The sequence below is a fragment of the Argentina anserina genome, chromosome 1 (assembly GCF_933775445.1).
Source record: "Argentina anserina chromosome 1, drPotAnse1.1, whole genome shotgun sequence".
Taxonomy (NCBI): domain Eukaryota; kingdom Viridiplantae; phylum Streptophyta; class Magnoliopsida; order Rosales; family Rosaceae; genus Argentina; species Argentina anserina.
This window is the reverse complement of record NC_065872.1, coordinates 16,764,897-16,784,243: the sequence shown is the minus strand read 5'-3', so window position 1 is coordinate 16,784,243 and position 19,347 is coordinate 16,764,897. Positions and strand designations below refer to the sequence as shown.

Below are 19,347 nucleotides of genomic sequence, written 5' to 3'. Positions count from 1 at the left end.
GCGCAGTCGCTGGTAAGTGGCGCTTGTACCCCACGCGCCGCCACGTGCGGCGGCGCGTGAACAGTGATTTCGAAACCGAAATTTTGTAACATTTATTTTTACGTCGGTGATTGTAAAAAATGATTTATGTACTGTAAATGTAAATTTATTTTACATTTGGTAAATGTAAATGTAATTTACATTCAGTAAATGTAAAAAGTAAATTCAGAAAGGTAATTCAGTAATTATTATTTACTGAGACAGTATTTACATTTGAATAGTATTCATACGTACAAAAATACATAAACAGTATGTATACGTACATGAACACGTAATTAATGAGTATATGTATATAAATACGTGAATAGTGAATACATGAATAGTAACTCCGTGAACAGTAATTTCGTAAATCCAGAAAATTGCTGAACAGTAAATGGTTATTACTGTTTCGGCATTCAAGGTTTACGTAACGATTTTAAATTCTCTTCTTATCTTTTCAAGGTGATCGATAATTCAAGGAAATGAATTACTGTTGGAATTGTGGAATTACGCTCGAGTTTATAAGGTGAGTAAAATCTCACTTATTTACGAATCTACCCTTGCGGAGATTCAAGATTATGCAAAAGACTAAAGGATGAAATATGACATGTATTTGATATAGTGGAATATATATATATATTCGTATTAATGGTAAATAAGTACATATATATAGTTTGCTATATTATTTATTGTCATGATTTCGTTGTGAATATATTCATTTTGATGATGAGATTACATATTGAGTATGTCGTTTTAATTGTACAATATAAGGTGATGATTATTGTATGTGGTTTTAACATGGAGTTTGTTAAAACGTTTTGTCTTCGGACGTGATTTGATGTCTTCGGACGAGTTCTGTCTTCAGACGTGTTTGATGTCTTCGGACGAGTTTTGTCTTTGGACGTGTTTATGTCTTCGGACCAGTCTTCGGACGTGTTTGGTATGTCGGAACCTAGCCTTTGGCCGGGCGAAAGTTACGATACAGTTAGAACTCTAGTCTGTCTGCTGGAGTACTGCATGTGAGGTAACAGATGGGTTATCGGTTCATGAGTACTCATGTTTTTGGATATTGGGTAGCAGGAGGTTGCCCAATGTCGGCGGTGTACCAGCGTTCATGAGTACCCGTATTATAAATGCATTTGGGTAAACAGAGGGGTTGCCCAATTTCTCATGATCACTTTCATTTTCATATTTTGGACAACCAGATGGGTCGTCCATTGACTCATGAGTGCATTTATATTTGATGTTATTGTGGATTTCCGTATATATTGATATGCGAGTTTTATTGTTATTTTTACTCATACGAGCTGTAAAGCTTACCGGGTTTGTGTTTACAATCCCGATGCACCAATTCGATGGTGTAGTGGATAACTCCGCAGGTGTGGATTAGCGGGAATTGAAAGACCGCTCAGAGGACTTGAAGATATTAAGTTCCAGCTTGTGTGAGGATTTTGTGTGACTTTCTTGTGAGGTTTTTGTGAGGATTATACATTTCTATTTGTTATAATGTCGAATTATAATTTGGTTTGTAATAATCGGTTTGACTGAGTTGTATTTTGAACTCAGAGATGATTCGTTGTGGCATTTAAAATGATTTCGATTCATTGAGATTGTTTTAGTGTTTTTCATGACTTCGAAATTTGAGTTTCATGCTCGAAATTTTGGGGTCGTGACAATATATGCATGTGGTCTTTTGAGGTACTGTACTGTCGATTTTCATCAGTTTTGAGTGGGATATATTTGAGGTGCTGCATCATCTTCTTGTTTTTCAGTCCTTATGTATTGAGTCTGTAATTGGTAATTGTGACCCGCAACCCTTTTTCTAGCAGTAGCAGCGCCGGCTCTGTTATTTTTGGGTTCGATCTACTTGTGTAGTTATGTTGGGCACCTAGCTATAGCTTCTTGATCCAAAGAATCAATGCCAGATTCAATTCTATTTCTGTTAAGCGTTATTGATAATCACTGTGAAAAGTTATATATAAGAACCTACGTACCATGAATTCCAGTAGCAAGCTCACCGTACGTTCGGAATGTAATCCAAATATATATATGCAACTTCGTACCGCCTAACCAGGTATATGCCAGGAGTAGTCTTCATCATTTAGACTGCGGAGCCTCGCAATCCCGATAGGTTTTTAACCGGCCCGGCCGCGAGAAAGCCCGCCAAATCTCGTTTTCGTGGGTAGAGGGCCGAGCTTAGATTAGAGGTGTGAGACCCGACCCGCCAAATAATAAAATATTATACATACATATTTTATTATGTTCAGAATGAAATTATCGCATTATGAAGCAACTATATGAAGGAAACTTCTCGGGATCGATCGACATTAGTTGATATGATCGGTATATATATTTAGTAACCCTGTAAAAAATTCATCCAATTTGGACCTCGTTTAACCGTTGGAATTTCCGGTAAACCGAAAACAACACTAATATGTCATAAGGGAAGACTCATTACCAAAATGCGAACACCGAAAGCCGTTTGCATATCTGAAATCACCTAATTTTTGTCACCGATTGTGTGTGGTCGCATCCAGGAAAACCATTTGGCAAAGCCCCGATCAATCAAGATTTTAATATGTCAAAACACTTTTTTTTGTTGACCGTAGGTACGGACAGTCAAACAATATCCAAAACGGAAGAAATTTTTACGGCTTCTCTAAATATATATACTGATCATATATGCTGGTCGACCATATATACGGAAGAAATACGATCGACCATATTTCGAACTGGAGTTATCGATCCCCGAAGTGTCCATTAATGTATCATAACCTTTATATTAGGTTTATAATAAAACTATCGCATTATGAAGCGACTATATAAAGGAAATTTTTCGGGATCGATCGACACCAGCCGATGTGATCGGTATATATATTTAGTGACCCAGTAAAAATTTCATCTAATTCGGACCTCGTTTAACCGTCGGAATTTCCGGTAAGCCGAAAACACCACTAATATTCCCTAAGGGATGACCCATTACAAAGATACGAACGCCAAAAGCCGTTTGTATATCTGAAATCACTTAATTTTTGTTACATATCGTGCATGGTCACACAGAGGAAACCTGTTTAGTAAAACCCTGGTCAATGGGGTTTCAATATGTCAAAACGCCTTTTTTTTTGTTTACCGTAGATACGAACGGTCAAACCATGTCCAAAACGGACGAAATTTTTACGGGGTCCCTAAATATATATACCGATCCACATCTGCTGTGTCAATCAACCATATTTCGAATTAGAGTTGGTGATCGCCTAAGTGTCAACTAATGTATCATAACCTTTATATTAGGTTTAGAATAAAACTATTGCATTATGAAGCGACTATATGAAGGAAACTTCTCGGGATCAATCGACACCAGCCGATGTCATCGGTATATATATTTAGTGACCCTATAAAAATTTCATCAAATTTGGACCTCGTTTGACTGTCGGAATTTTCGGTAAATCGAAAACACCACTAATATGCTCTAAGGGAGGACCTATTACAAATATGCGAATGCCGAAAGCCGTTTGCATATCTGAAATCACCTAATTTTTTTACTTATCGTATGCGGTCGCATTGAAGAAATCTATTTGGCAAACCCCCGGTCAATAAGGTTTCAATATGTCAAAACGCCTCTTTTTTAGTTGACCGTTGGTACGAACTGTCAAACCATGTCCAAAACTGACGAAATTTTTATGGCTTCTCTAAATATATATACCAATCACATCTACTGGTGTCGATCGACCATATTTTGAACTGGAGTTGTCGATCGCCGAAGTGTTCACTAATGTATTAACCTTTTTATATTAACCTTTTTATATTAGGTTTATAATAAAACCATCACATTATGAAGCGACTATATGAGTAAAACTTCTCAGAATCGATCGACTTCCCAGTTCATTTAAGACGCAAAATTGGAATACCTTTCTTCTCTTCAATTATTGATAAGAACTAAAAAAGCAAGTTTAATTAAAATTAATCACCTTGGCAGACTAATTTTATGTATATTGTAAGTAAAAAAACGGTAGGAACTAGAATAAACAGTGCAGTAGCAATAAATGCGAGAATATATGATGTGATCAATATATATATTTAGTGATCATTTAAAAATTTCGTTCAATTCGGACCTCGTTTTACCGTCGGAATTTCCGGTAAACCAAAAACACTAATATGCTCTAAGGGGGGACCCATTACCAAGATGCGAATGCGGAAAACTGTTTATATATTTGAAATCACCAAATATTTGTCACCAATCACACGTGGTCGCAATGAGAAAACTCATTTGGCAAAGCCCCGGTCAATGGGGTTTTATTATGTGAAAACGCCTCTTTTTTGATTGACCGTAGGTACGGACGGTCAAACCATGTTCAAAACGGATGAAATTTTTACATGGTCCCTAAATATATCAATCACATCTATTGGTGTCGATTAACAATATTTCGAAACTAGAATTTATTTGTGACTTTTTTTAGAATGTTTGTTAATAATTCTTTTATTGTTTCAAACTCTTAATTTTTGTTCTAATACAAGCCCGCAAGGCTTGGCCTATAAAAACTCGCAAGGCCCGCTTTAGGTGGACGGGCTTGGATATTCGTATTTGTGAAAATACCCGGCTCGGCTCGCCACTTATTTAAATTTACTAAGGCTCGATCCGGACTCGCTACTCATGGACCGGGCTGGGCCGAGCTCGGCCTGTTGACGAGCCATAGACAGAAGGGTACGTACATACGTGGTGATATATATTCAAATGCTTTATCTCTAGATCAAGGGAATTAAGACGAGGGAATGAAAAGGTCCATTCCTAGATCGAGATTATGGCAAGGTTGACGAAATTGAAATGCAAACCCAAATAGCAATATACAATTAGGGTTAATTCCTCCTATGGTACCTAAAGTATGGCTACTTGGACAATTTGGTACCTGATGTATGAAAACTGACAATTTGGTACCTGAAGTTCTCATTTGTAAGCCATTTTGGTACCTCTATCAATTTTGATCATATTTTTACGGTTATTTGCGTCATTCTTACCCTATACTCATTAAATTCACATTTTTTTTCATTTATTCCTATAATTTCCTCTCTTTGGAGATAATTAAATTGATATATTTACTTTACTTAGCATCTACTTCGCATATATCGAAATTTTTTTTCTTAATATACTTATTGTATCCTAATTATTTTCTGTAAAGGAAATAAATTGCCTTTATGCAATTTTAATTTTTTATTAAAATAATTACTTATAATTAAAATTAATTTAGATTGATAGCTACATTATAAAAAATTATATACGTAAATCATCACAGATACTAAGTAGATGAGTTATCAAATTTTTAGTGATAATTTAGAGGCAATTTGGAGGTCTTATGAAAAAATAAAGTAAAGTGAGATATAATAACGGAAATAACCCTGAAAATATGGTTAAAATTGACATAAGTAACAAATGACCTAAATTTGAGAACTTTAGGTACCAAATTGTCCGTTTTCATACATCAGATACCAAATTGTCCAAGTAGTCAAACATCAAGTACCGTAGGAGGAATTTACCCATACAAATTAATAACAAGTCAATGATGAAGGAAATATTATTTCAGTGACAATTCGTACACAACTGTACGTAACAGATACATTTCGATTCAGATTGACATTTTAGTGGAGATTAGCTTAGACAACCTGGGTGGCACCACTTGATGCGTACTTACCCTGTGAAGGATCATCCGAGTAATGCTGATCATGCTTAGTACCATCATACAACTCTCCATCACCCCACAGAGCATAGGCCTCTTCTCCATGCACTGCGTCATCCCCAATCAACAGCTGCTCCTCTGGCATCCGTAGCGGAATTACAAACCGGATCGCTACACAAATGATCGAGGTCACCACAATGTTCCATCCAATGATGAGCAGGCCAGCTGCGATTTGTTTGAACACTTGGATGCCGCCGTAGACCACCCCTCGAGAGTGCGTGGCTGGCAAGAAGAATCCACAAAGTGTTGGTTCGGCAAAGATGCCGGTCAATATACCACCTAGCAATCCGGCAACTGCGTGGGTGTGGACAACACCGAGGGTGTCGTCAACCGCAGCGAAGAGTCTCCACCTTTTGTCTAGGATCATCATGGTAAACCATGGCACGCTGCCTGACAATACTCCCATCACTATTGCTGCCCACCCTTGTACAAGACCTGTATTTCGTTCGAAAAATTACATTTTACAAGTATTATCAGCCTATAAATCACATATGAAAATATTAATGGTATAAATGGATTGGGCTAGCTAGCTACCTTCTTGCATGTCGATGAGTTTCGTTTTCAACTCAAATACATCCTAATCAGGTCATCATCTCACATGCATAATATACATCTTATATTGAGAATTGAGACATAGTCTGTTTATAAGGATTTAAACAATTTCATATATTGCCAATTGATTTTGAATGTGAACTCATTATCATTTTATCACGGTATCAAATATACTTGAGGCCACACCATCTATCTGTTTTATCAATTTCTAGTGTCTTTCATAGTAATATGACTAATATCGAGCTCTAGCTATTATTATATCATGAGTCGAATTGTTATTGTTTGATATATCTAGCTAGTGTACTTTAACAAGTCTCTACGCTACGGTCAGCCCTAAATTCACAGTGGAGGATAAAGTAAAAGACTTACCAGCAGCAGGAGTTATGCAGACGAGGCCGGTAATCATTCCCTGGACTGCTCCGATGACGGAGGGCTTGTTGAAAAAGATGACATCGAGCCACGTCCATACCAACAGACTCGTGGCGGCGCAGATGTTAGTGTTGACGACAGCCATGGAGGAGGTTAAGTTGGCCGAGTACGGACTTCCGCCATTGAAACCGGCCCATCCCATCCACAGCAACCCTGCTCCGGCCAACGTCAGCAGTACGTTGTTTGGTGGGAATCTCTCCCTGTCCTTCTTCACTCGCGGTCCTACCTGAAATCTCAGTCATCCCCGGGATATATTCAGATTTCGTTTTATAGATTTGTTTAGCTTCGAGTTGAATCGATACGTTCTAAAATATGTCATTTTCTGCTGATACGAAAATAATTAATTAGACATATAGCCATGAGAGTGACCTCAACGAACTAAAGACAACGATGCTCTGTCGACCAACATAATGATAATTAAACAAAGCTTGGCAAACTTATTAGGTTTGATTAATGAATTTGAAATATTATTGTAGGCATGTAGCTGCATGCTGGGAAAACCAATTCTTCCTTACCAGTTAGCATATATACATGTACGAAGATAAAGATATATATGGAGGTCCGCACTGATAGTTTTGGTGTGAATTTCCATTTTTGAACTACTTTTCGGTTGAATTTCCTCATCTCCACCGTCTAATATGTAGATAATATTGTGTAGATCATCTATGCAAAATTTCAGCAAGGTCCTCAATCAAAAAACAAATGGACTTACTGAATTTTGTCAAACATGAACCGTTCATGTTTTTAACAGAAAAACATAATTTTGAGGGCCGTAACGTTCACCACATTGGCTGAAATTTTTCAGAGATGATCTACACAATATTATCTAGATACTAGACGGGAGAGATGAGGAAATTCGATCGAAAAATGGTGTAAAAATGGAAATCCGCACCAAACCAGTGGTGCGGACCTCCGCAGCCAAGAATGGCTGTATATATATATATATATGCATGTCCTAAATTACCTAACTCTATTATTGAGATTAGCATTATACCAAGAGATTAAATCTAGAATAAGTACCGGAGAACGTAATTAACTTAGCTTTGGTATAAAAGGACGCATAATTAATTTCCTATGAAAAAGAGGTATATCTCGAATTCTAATTACTGAGACAAAAGGATCTCGAAAATATAATTGGCCAGCTACGATATTATAATATTTTGAAAGAGAGATATGACCTAGCTGATTGGCATTATGTGTTATAGTGTTTACTATGAAAGACACTAGAAATTGATAAAACGGATACAGACATGTATGTCTACATGCATAACTAGAGATGAAGACGTGTATATATGTCTGTACATGACAGGAAATTGTAAAAGTCAGTGCTTTTTGTTCATATCAAATTAATGCATGGAACTATACTCTTGTTATTGAGTTAAGCAGAATCTTATAAAATCATTCCTAAGCCTAATTAGTAATTACTCAATCATTTAATATCTTCACAAAGAAACGAAAAAAAAAATTAAAATAGCATGAATGCACGTTAACGTACCCAGTAAGCAGCGACAAAACCAGCCGTTCCAGAAGAAAGATGAATAACGTAGCCGCCGGCGTAGTCCATGACTCCCCAATGAAACAAGAACCCTCCGCCCCACATGCTAAACGCACCGACTGTGTACGAGAACGTCAGCCACAGAGGCACGAACATCATCCACGCCTTGAAGTTCATTCTCCCCAGCACCGACCCCGCCAACAGTAACAGTGTAATGGCCGCAAATACACAGTGGAACCATACTAGTGATGCCATCGGATAAAGCGGCGTGACCATGGCGGTCTCGAGGTCGCCGTTGGCATGGTAATGTGTGGAGGCGGGGAGAGCAGCCTGCTTGAGCAGAAACTTCTGCCCTAAGGCAGGCCCTGCCTTCCCCCAAAATGGCAACAGCTTCTCTCCGAACGACATCTTGTAGCCCCACGACACCCAGCAGAGCACGACGGCGGCGAAGGCGTAAAGGGCCATGAAGGCCGAGTTGACAGCCCACTTCTTCTTCACTATGCTCCCATAGAGAATGACCAGCCCCGGCACGCTCTGGAGACCCACCAGCGTGGCGGAGGTCATCTGCCATGCATTGTCACCTTTGTTCAGCCAGTCCGGCACGGCTCCACCGGTTGCCTCGTAGGCCGACATCTTGGAATATTCTCAAGTTTCCAATCTAGTTCCGCCACTACCTGAACATTAAGCCGTACAGGGAAATGGGAGATAATTAAGTGGCGTTATATAATGAGAATGAAGGTGAAGGACTGGAGATGGGGTCAATGGAGGATTGATCAGTATTTGGAGGATTGATCAGCTGGCAATTGGAATATAAATAAGATATGAAGGGCGGCTTTGTCGTATCAATGGGTGTGATTGACTAAATGGAATATGAGAGGGACAAATGGAGTGTGAGTTGGTATAGATGCAGAATGGCTACATTGATATTTCATATTCCTGATTCTAGGGAGAGAATCTTTCCTCGCATGTACATATATATGTAGAAGAAGAAGGATCTGATGGAGGTTGAGGGATTCATAAGCTGACAGCTGATTTGTATTCTTTATTAATTTTCGAATTCCTATTATAGTATTATTTGAAAGAGTGGAAGATACCTTGGAGGCCTGACTTCCATGCCCAGCGGAAGCAATGCTTGACTTCCCTGCACGTTCCATGCATCACGTATAGATCAAGCAATGTTTGAAGCCAGTGATGAATAATGTTCAAGATGCTTTATATTTATATCTGAGACATACAGCTTAGTGTTATTGAGTTTTTCTTTGTTTTGGTACGTTGTCACAGTCCGTACGTAGTTGCGTACATCATATCCTCGTTAGCTACTACGTTCTTCTTTTCTTATGAATCCTATCTACTACGGTTATTCAGAATTTCGATCATGGCATTGATTTAAACACAATGACTTACTAGCTCTAATTAAAGTAGCACTTAACTAATTTCTCTTTTAGTTATTCGAACCATAAAAAAGACTGGCTAAGTACGTTTAGTTGTATTCCTTTTAAGTCATTCAAAGATAATTAGTCTTGGCACTTCAAGTTTTAGAGGTAGCTTCACGTATTCACCTTAAACATTTCTTCGTCGTTTCACGTTATTTACCCAAATCCTATATATTATCGTAGGTGAATGGAGAATTTGTTTGATTATAGCTTTTTTGTTGCTATTTTTTCATCCATACATGTTTAAAATTTAAACCCTAGAAATCAATGTCCTCGGACAAACGGAGGAGGAATGTAAGATGAGATAAGATTGAGAATTATCTGTCCAAATTCATTTACAAATCGATATCAATTGCAATCTTGATTCGGCTTCCACTTGAAGAGTTGAAGAAATAGCAAATAGTGAGCGATGACTGTTGGAGCGAAGACTATCCTGTATATAAGAAGAAATCAAAGATTAAGATTGCTCTTTTCATCATCTATTCAATGAAATTTGAACCGCAAGTTAGAAACTATAAAATGACTAACAAACTCGTTCAAACAGTCATTAGCTGATCATGAAATTCATGCTCAACCACCATTGAATGTAAATTCAAAGGTAAGGAAAATCTTTTTAAAATTAAGTTATTTTGTTTTCAACCCTTGATTTACATCCAATGGTGGTTGAACATAAATTTCATAATCAGCTACTGACTGTGTAAACGGGACTGACTGGACTAAAGCCCTTCGTATATATACATACAACCAACTATTCTAGTCTTTGGACGTCTGATGAGATATGTGGCAGCTGCTATCCATGATGTCATGATGACGTACAAGGTCTGGTTGAATATATGGGCAATGTCATTTCAGGGCATTCCCCTGGTTACGTTGTCTTGCAGTCGGGGTCATTCATGACTTTTTGTGGCAACTCATTCTAAAATGAAAAAAAAAATGATTACGATTACGGAGTCATCATAGAAGAATATATGATTCGTAATAATTCTATTGGAAGTAAGAAAAAAGGAAAAAATTGAGAATATGTAAGATTGCATGACAGTAGAAAGTCATCGATCTTACGTACGTGTATTTAACAGAATGTAGTAAGAAATATAAAAGACCCCTCAATTTCCTCCGAATGATTAAGAATGGAAATTCCACGTACATTTGTGAATTATGGTCTATGAGAAATTATTATGCGTACCGGGAATATGATGGTGTCTCAACATGGTGGTCTTTTGTTACACATCACCAACTTATCTTCACGTCTAAAATAACATCGTTAGTGAAGTCTGCATTTCTAGGTTTCAAAAAGAAAAGTATTTCTCTTTCATTCTGTTGTGAAATTTGGAGAATTTCTCATTCTCTCTCATCAATTTCTCTATTTTGGACAATTGGATGCATAATCTGTTAGAGTTGAAAAACCCCAATATTCTCTAAAATTTCTTTTTTTCTCCAAAATGCTAAATCTGTTGGAGATGCTTTAAGGCACGTCGTAACAACGCTCTTCTTAAGACATTATTTTCCCCACTATCATATGTGCAAACGGGATTGTTCAAATGTCTTTAGGATACAATGAAGGCTGACACAATGCTGTTGTTGATCTTTTTTTGCACTCACGAAGATCAACTTCAACACTCAACAGAAGGTTTACAAGTTGACTCAAAGATACTAGAAACTAATTGTGCACCATTAGTTTATAGTAGTTTTATTTGTATGAAAAATGAAAATGGTGAATATTGGAGGATTGGGTGTCTCTACATAGACTAACAACTTCTTCCATTTTACAGAGAATGAATCATATATATAATAGTATATGTACCCTTTAAATGGTAAGATACCTTTCACTTGTACCATTTGATTTTGGTCATATTATTTCATTTTAACAAATCCAAAAGGCATAAACATAAATGACACCTTGTGATTTCTTTATTTATTTCATATTTTGAAAATTACTCCAATACAAATTGTTTTATTAAGTTAACGGTTATATGTCTTCCGTCATTCTTACTGCCTCACTCTCCTTCATGGGTTCGTTCTCACTGGTTAGAACAGGGTTGCTTGTAAGAGAGAATATTAATTGAGCACATCAGTAGGGAATACTGTTTTTTTTTTGGTAAGTTTTGACGAATACAACTGAATGAAATGATTCTTAGCCTACCGACAGACATTTAACTCTTAATCAATTAGATACAAAGGGAATAGTAAGAGTTCATTGTTTTTTTTTTTTTGAAACGTAGAAGTTCATTCTAAAGTAATAAACTTTTACTATATATATCATTATATCCATATATCTCCCAGACTGGAAGCAGTAGTGGACTTGCATATATTCAAGTTTAAAACCATCTCATAAGCTATAATAAGCAGACAATCTGAAGGGCTGAAGCAGATGGATGAGGTGGGAGTAGTTAACAATGTACAATCAAAGCTATGGGTGATGTTGGTGAGGGCAGAGACTGTGAGAGACGAGGAGTATCATGATCGCATTACCCTGTACGTATTTAGTGTAGTATGTCAAAATTAAAACATAAACAGGAAATTAATTACTTTCCTAATCTCATTTGCTATTTTGCACAACTATCATTTCATTATATATCAAAAACATAGGTATGTATTTCAAAGTTCCAATAAAAGCACTATACATGCACAAATCAATCACCCGGGATGATTCAATTCCTTTTTCAAACTTCTGTAGCCTACTATTCATGAAGCAAGGATGGCACTTGTAGATAATTCGCCAATGATGCTTGTGTTTGCCGAAGAGTTGTAAAAGCTAGACTCAGTTCCTTTAGTTGATAGATCAGTTGTTCGACTAGTAACATCAGTACTTTCACCATCAAACTTCCAGTCTGTTAAGTAACCGGACTTTGAAGTTACTGTCATCACTTCAATATCTCCTAAAAGCATTCCCACCACACGAGACATAGGTGGACGCAGCATTGGTGAAGCTTGAGTGCACAAAAGTCCAATCTTAATAATTCGCCTTGCCTCTTCCTCATTGAATTCAGATAACCTGGAGTCCACTAGTTCAACTTCACGTTTGCTTTCGAGCAAGTTCCAAGCCTAAGAAGGAGGAACACAATAGTATACATCATTCACAAAGAAACAGTTAATGTCTTTAAGAATTTTTTGATGAATCTAAGTTTTGCATGGTACTAAATTGTGGCAACAAAGTTTCTCTAGATACGGTAGAATCATGAAACAAAGAAATATGCCATCAGAATACTGAAAATATCCAGAGTACTGAAACATAAGTTCTACCCATTCAAGAAGAAAAACCATATTGTCTGCCAAACTCCTGTCATAATTTGGCCACTGACAATTTCTAGAGCCACAACGCCAAAGGCAAACACATCAGTCTTCTGTGTAAGGTGTCCACGCATAGCATATTTTGGCGCAAGATACCCCCTGCATCATTGTTGACAATCTTTTACACCAGTCACTGAAATAACATAGTTTGTATGACCAAAACGAAAGAAGATCACTAATATATTATTTGTCACAATAAATCTAATATATGAAAATGAAAAAGTACATAAGGTGACTGAATTTGATTTAAGATATAACATACAATGTTCCTGCAATTCGCGTACTGATGTGGGTCTTTTTATCATCATAAAGTTTGGCCAGACCAAAATCTGATATTTTTTGGAACGAGATCAGAGTCGAGCAAAATATTACTGGCCTTCACATCTCTGTGTACAATTCGGAGCCTCGATTCCTTATGAAGATAAATTAAACCTTTGGCTACACCCAAGCATATATCAAAACGTGTGACCAATTAAGACATAATCATATTCGATAATAGGCATCTCAACTACTGGCATAGATGACTAAAACACTTGAGATTCAACTGTGATATGAGTCTTTCTCAAATGACAAGCATAGAATGTTATTGATAAAAACAAAAAAACAAAAACAAAAAACATAGAACGTGTAACTTTGGTTGAGCCAAGTAAATGGGACGTAAAAGACGAAGGATAGAAAAGAATAATCAGGAGGTGAATCTTGTTCCAAGGAGCAACCAAAATGAAAAAGAGAGGATAGTCCTAATTTACTCCCCAACTCTCAAAGTGCAAGATTACAATGAACGTTTTGGACTGTTAAGAGAATGAGTTCAGTGTCCAACATTCACACATCCTCGTACTCGAGCTCATATAGCGTTGGCACGAAATGGGCAAGACTTAAGACTCCCTATTGGCATGAAATGGAACGAAGGGGTGACTTCACTCGTAAGAACTGCCTACTGGGTTGCAAGACGATGAATTCTCGGAATCTTGGTAATGCGTTTAAACATTGAGGTCTTTTAAAAAGTTAATGATGATTCTGTGGGTAATACAGAAGCTATTAGGAGAGCATATCCAATTTGAATGTTCATGGGGCTTCTCCTCAAAAGACAAAGGCAGTGTGTCACTGCGCGACCTATCAGATCACCCTAGCAGGGAGGGATTAGATTTCGCTGTCTATGCAACTGCATCTTGTCACCATTGAGATTGACTGTCTTGAAGCAGTACAAGAGATTGTTAGTGCAAATCATGATCATGATGAATGGACCATTTAGAAGAATGCGCTCAACAAGTCCAAACTTACACATTTAGAACAGAAAAATGTGGTCTGATACCAGTAGCATTGGCATGACAAGGGCAACAGTTGGGAGTAGAGCCAATTTCAAGTCTTGAAGCAGAAACAATTAAAAATAAGAAATTAAAAACGACGAGCAACACATGACCACCACATTTAAAAGAAGAATAACTAGTTCAAAACAATGAAATTGACAACATCAAGTCAGGCACATTTGAATTCAAGAACATCTGAAACCCCATGTCATGAGCACAGCATGGCAAATAAAAATGAGGTCAACCTCTACCAAGAGACTGACTCCATTTCGTGCCTGGGTAAAACCCTCAGTAGTAAATATGCAATACGAGTTTGAAGTCCTCATATTTGACTAGAGGGGTGACCAGGTAACTGTTCCAAGAAATGCCCGAGTAAAAGGAATCACACAAACAAGCATTGCAGGTTACAAATTACAACAGGATACGCAGTTGCTCACTGTTTCATTAATGCAGAAGCTCTCTAATTTTTCAACTGTGCTCTGAAGCAGCTTGGATAAATAGAACATACAGCTACACAATATGGCAATTAATGCACAAAGAGCATACATGTCAATCCACAAAGAGCATACAGCAACACAAGGACACAATTAACCAAAAAGAACCCAACACTGAACTCATTCTATGTTACACAACTCAATGCCTTGGAGAGATACTACAGACAGCTACCCATATTTTGCGTTATAAACTGAACCAAACTGAGGAAAACTGGCAAATTGAACTAAAAACTAATAACATTATGAAGAAGCTGATCCAGACAACATTAATGGATACACAACTTGGAAACAAATAAATAATATAACAAGGAAGCCCAAGTGGCTTACCACAGATTCCAGGTTTTCTTACAGAGAGGTAGAGGAAGACTGCAATGTTTTATCACTTGCAGCTTTTTTTTGGTCATCAAAGAAGTCCTGAAGTGCAATCATCCTAATGGAACTGGACTGTAAGCTCTTTATTGCTTCTGAAGTTGCCAAAGCTCCGGCAACTGTTGTTATTACCGGGATCTTGTAAGCAAGGCCCATCCTCCTTAGCTTCCGTCCATCAATTTGATCAAGTGCATCACCAGAACTTGTAATCACCATCAACTGGATTTGCCCATTAGCAACCATGTCACCAGCATTAGGCCGCCCTTCATGTAGCTTCAGCACTCGTTCCACTGGAATATTAACTAATTCAAGAAAATGAGCTGTTCCTGAAGTTGAAACAATCTTAAATCCAAGACCTAAGAATGCCTTTGCAATCCTCTCAAGATGGGGTTTAGTCAAATCATTTAAGCTCAAAAACACAGTGCCTGAAAGAGGTGGCGCCTGCCCAGCAGCAATCTCAGCCTTTGCAAATGCAATAGGAAACTCATAATCAATACCCATCACCTCACCAGTGCTACGCATCTCAGGCCCGAGCAATACATCACAACCTTGGAACTTCTCAAAGGGAAGAACAGCTTCTTTCACCGACATGTGTGCTGGAATGACTTCTTCGGTGAAATTAAGATCATAAAGAGACTTTCCAGACATTACTAGGGCAGCATATTTAGCCAATGGATGTCCAATTGCCTTCGACACGAAAGGGACTGTACGGGAGGCGCGAGGATTTGCCTCGAGTAAATAAACATCTCCAGAAATAGTAATTGCAAACTGACAGTTCATCAGCCCACATACATTCAGCTTCTTGGCCAACTTTATAGTCCATGACCTGATTGTATCCTTGCACGACTCTGGGATAGTTTTTGTGGGAAGAGAGCAAGCAGAATCACCAGAATGGACACCAGCCTGCTCAATGTGCTCCATTATCCCACCAATGACAACATTCCCATCAGAGTCAGCAAGTGCATCAATATCAATTTCAATGGCATCTGATAGGTACCTGTCAATCAATACAGGGCGTTCCGGATCCACCTCGACAGCTGTTTCAAGGTATGTCACAAGTTTTTCATCACTGTATACTATCTCCATGGCACGGCCACCCAATACATAAGAGGGTCGGACAACAACAGGGTAGCCAATATTCTTGGCAATGGCAAGAGCATCTGCTTCACTCTTAGCAATTCCTCCTTTTGGCTGTTCAATCTTCAACTCGTTCAGAATAGCATTAAACTTCTCCCTGTCCTCGGCAGCATCTATGTTGTCAGGTGTTGTACCCCAAATGTGAACATACCCAGACCCACTTGCACATCTAGGCTTATTTTCATCTAGATACCGCTGAATGGGAAGTGCTAACTTCAAAGGTGTTTGACCTCCAAACTGAACGATGATCCCATCAGGTCTTTCCAGTTCAATTATGTTCAACACATCTTCAATAGTCAGGGGCTCAAAGTATAAACGATCACTTGTGTCATAATCAGTAGATACTGTTTCAGGATTTGAGTTCATCATAATTGTCTCATATTCTCCTTCCTGCAAACGTGAGAAAAAAATAAGTCAACTAAAACAAAAAATACCAGCGTAAGTAAACATATTAACCAACGATACAGAAAGTGAGTTAATATCTTGCTTTCAATGATTCTGTAAGAGAACATATCTGAACTATGGCAACAGGCACTTAAAACATTATCCACACAGTCATGGATAACTCTAGAGGAAGAAGAAAATAAGAACAGGGGTTCAAAATACACAAAGCCAGGCAGATAGTTACGGAACATACCCGAAGAGCAAAGGATCCATGGCAACAACAGTAATCAAATTCAATACCCTGACCAATGCGATTTGGACCTCCACCTAAAATTAAAACCTTCTTTTTTTGGGTGGGAGCTGATTCACACTCAGAGTCATAAGATGAGTACATATAAGGAGTATCAGCCTCAAACTCTGCGGCACAAGTATCCACCCGCTTATATGCTGGAATGACACCCATGGATAATCTCTTCAACCGCACATCATTCTCAGAGGATTTGGTGGCAAATGCAATTTGTTTGTCACTGAAGCCTCTTTTTTTCACTTCATAAAAATCATCCTTGGTTAAATCAGACAAGTTTCGAGCCAGGAGGAATTGCTCTACATCCACCAATTCCTTAAACTGTGTGAGGAACCATTTGTCAATCAAACTCAGCTCATGAATCTCATCTACCTTCATTCCCTTCTTCATTGCAGCATACACCGCATGGATACGATCAGGGTTAGGGACTCGGAGACTATATTTCAACTGATCCCAATCCCAGTCTAGTTCCTTAATTTCCCCACAGCCCCAACCAGAGAAACCACATTCCAAAGACCGAACTGCTTTCTGAAATGATTCTTGAAATGTACGCCCCATGGCCATTGCCTCACCGACGGATTTCATCTGGGTCGTCAATATCGGCTCTGAACCAGGAAACTTTTCAAAAGCAAACCGTGGAATCTGCATAATCAATAAAATGTTAAAAGTCAGTAAGAAGAAAATTCATAGATTAACTGGATGTATGGTTATCATGGCGAGGATGAATGGTTTTCCTCCCATGCAGAAGGAATAGTTATTAATGAAACATGCAATAAGCCAATGCACCGTGCTGTTTAACATTTGAAAATCACACAAGTCCTGTCTAATGTCTGACTACCATCACCAATCAAACCCAAAGGCAATATTGAAGACAGCACGTAAAACACATAATCTACAAAACCAAAGGAAACGAATAAGAACTTGCCTTTGTTACCACATAGTCTATGGATGGCTCAAAACTCGCAGGTGTCTTCCTGGTGATGTCATTGTCAATCTGATCCAACGAATATCCAACTGACAACTTGGCAGCCATTTTCGCAATCGGAAAACCAGTAGCTTTGGAAGCTAGAGCCGACGACCGTGACACCCTGGGATTCATCTCAATCACCATAACCTCCCCATCTTGAGGATTCACCGCAAACTGCACATTAGAACCACCGCATTCCACTCCAATCTCCCTTATAATCGCTATTGAATAGTCCCTCAGCCGCTGATACTCCTTATCAGTCAAAGTCTGAGCAGGCGCCACCGTAATAGAGTCTCCGGTATGAACTCCCATAGGGTCGATATTCTCAATGGAGCAAATAATAACCACATTGTCAGCCAAGTCCCTCATCACCTCAAGTTCATACTCCTTCCACCCCAACAACGACTTCTCCACCAAAACCTGAGAGTTTGTACTCGCCGCCAGCCCGGCCTTACAGATAGTCTCGAATTCCTCCTTATTATACGCAATTCCACCTCCTGTACCTCCCAAAGTGAACGCCGGCCGAATAATGAGTGGAAACTCACCAATCTCCTTGGCAATTTCGACGCATTCCTCCAAAGTATTGGCAATTCCAGACGGCGGCGTCTTGATCCCAATGTTCTTCATGGCCTGCTTGAACAGCTCTCTGTCCTCTGCTTTCTTAATAGCCTCCAGCTTAGCTCCGATCAGCTCCACACCATACTTCCCCAGCACGCCTCTCTCGGCCAGCGCCACCGCAAGGTTCAGCGCCGTCTGGCCTCCCATAGTCGGCAGAATCGCGTCCGGCCGCTCCTGCTCGATCACCTTCTCCACCAATTCCGGCGTCATCGGCGTAATGTAGGTCCTGGAACACAAATCCGGGTCGGTCATGATCGTCGCCGGGTTCGAATTGATCAGAATGACCTCGTATCCCTCATCCTTCAACGCCTTACACGCCTGAGTCCCTGAGTAGTCAAACTCGCAAGCTTGTCCGATCACAATCGGCCCGGCGCCGAGAATCAGAATCTTCTTCAGGTCCGTCCTCTTCCCGGTCTTCTTCTCCGGCGCCGCCTGGCCGTTGAGCAGCGACTCGCTCCGGACAAGGAAACTCGGACGAGCCTTCGCCGGCGGCCATGACCGGAGGCTGCGCGACGGCGACGCGCCGAGCTTCTTGCAGTAGAGGAACAATTGGTTGGGTCTGGACGAGTAGGAGGGCTTCCACTGAGCCAGAAGCGGCCGCTGCTTCAAAGAGAGAGTCTCATTCATGCAGTGGCCCATGACAGAGAGAGAGAGAGAGAGAGAGAGAGAGAGAGAGAGAGAGAGAGAGAGGCGCGCGCGCGATGAGGTTTTAGGGTTTAACTGTGACTGCAAGAAGACTCGTGGAGAAGAAGATCATGTGTCCCCCGTTATATATGAATACAAACAAGGGCATTCTGGTCATTTCACGAACTAGCCGTAAAAT

At 39.2% G+C, this 19,347-nt stretch overlaps 3 protein-coding genes across 3 annotated transcripts; all 3 read right to left on the bottom strand.

The window, feature by feature from the left end:
* Positions 1–5,584: 5,584 nt before the first annotated feature.
* LOC126788141 (ammonium transporter 3 member 1-like) lies at positions 5,585–8,885 on the bottom strand. The gene is made up of 3 exons (XM_050514111.1): positions 8,224–8,885; positions 6,669–6,954; positions 5,585–6,182 (listed from the first exon to the last, which is right to left on the bottom strand). Exons 1-3 carry the CDS (start codon positions 8,854–8,856, stop codon positions 5,665–5,667), a joined length of 1,437 nt encoding a protein of 478 aa, XP_050370068.1. The 5' UTR covers positions 8,857–8,885; the 3' UTR covers positions 5,585–5,664.
* A 3,453-nt stretch (positions 8,886–12,338) lies between these two features.
* LOC126802894 (probable LRR receptor-like serine/threonine-protein kinase At1g56140) lies at positions 12,339–13,018 on the bottom strand. The gene is made up of 2 exons (XM_050530607.1): positions 12,956–13,018; positions 12,339–12,698 (listed from the first exon to the last, which is right to left on the bottom strand). Exons 1-2 carry the CDS (start codon positions 13,016–13,018, stop codon positions 12,339–12,341), a joined length of 423 nt encoding a protein of 140 aa, XP_050386564.1.
* A 1,984-nt stretch (positions 13,019–15,002) lies between these two features.
* LOC126805013 (carbamoyl-phosphate synthase large chain, chloroplastic) lies at positions 15,003–19,252 on the bottom strand. Its single transcript, XM_050532100.1, has 3 exons — positions 17,865–19,252; positions 16,889–17,581; positions 15,003–16,641 (listed from the first exon to the last, which is right to left on the bottom strand). Exons 1-3 carry the CDS (start codon positions 19,161–19,163, stop codon positions 15,091–15,093), a joined length of 3,543 nt encoding a protein of 1,180 aa, XP_050388057.1. The 5' UTR covers positions 19,164–19,252; the 3' UTR covers positions 15,003–15,090.
* Positions 19,253–19,347: the final 95 nt, after the last annotated feature.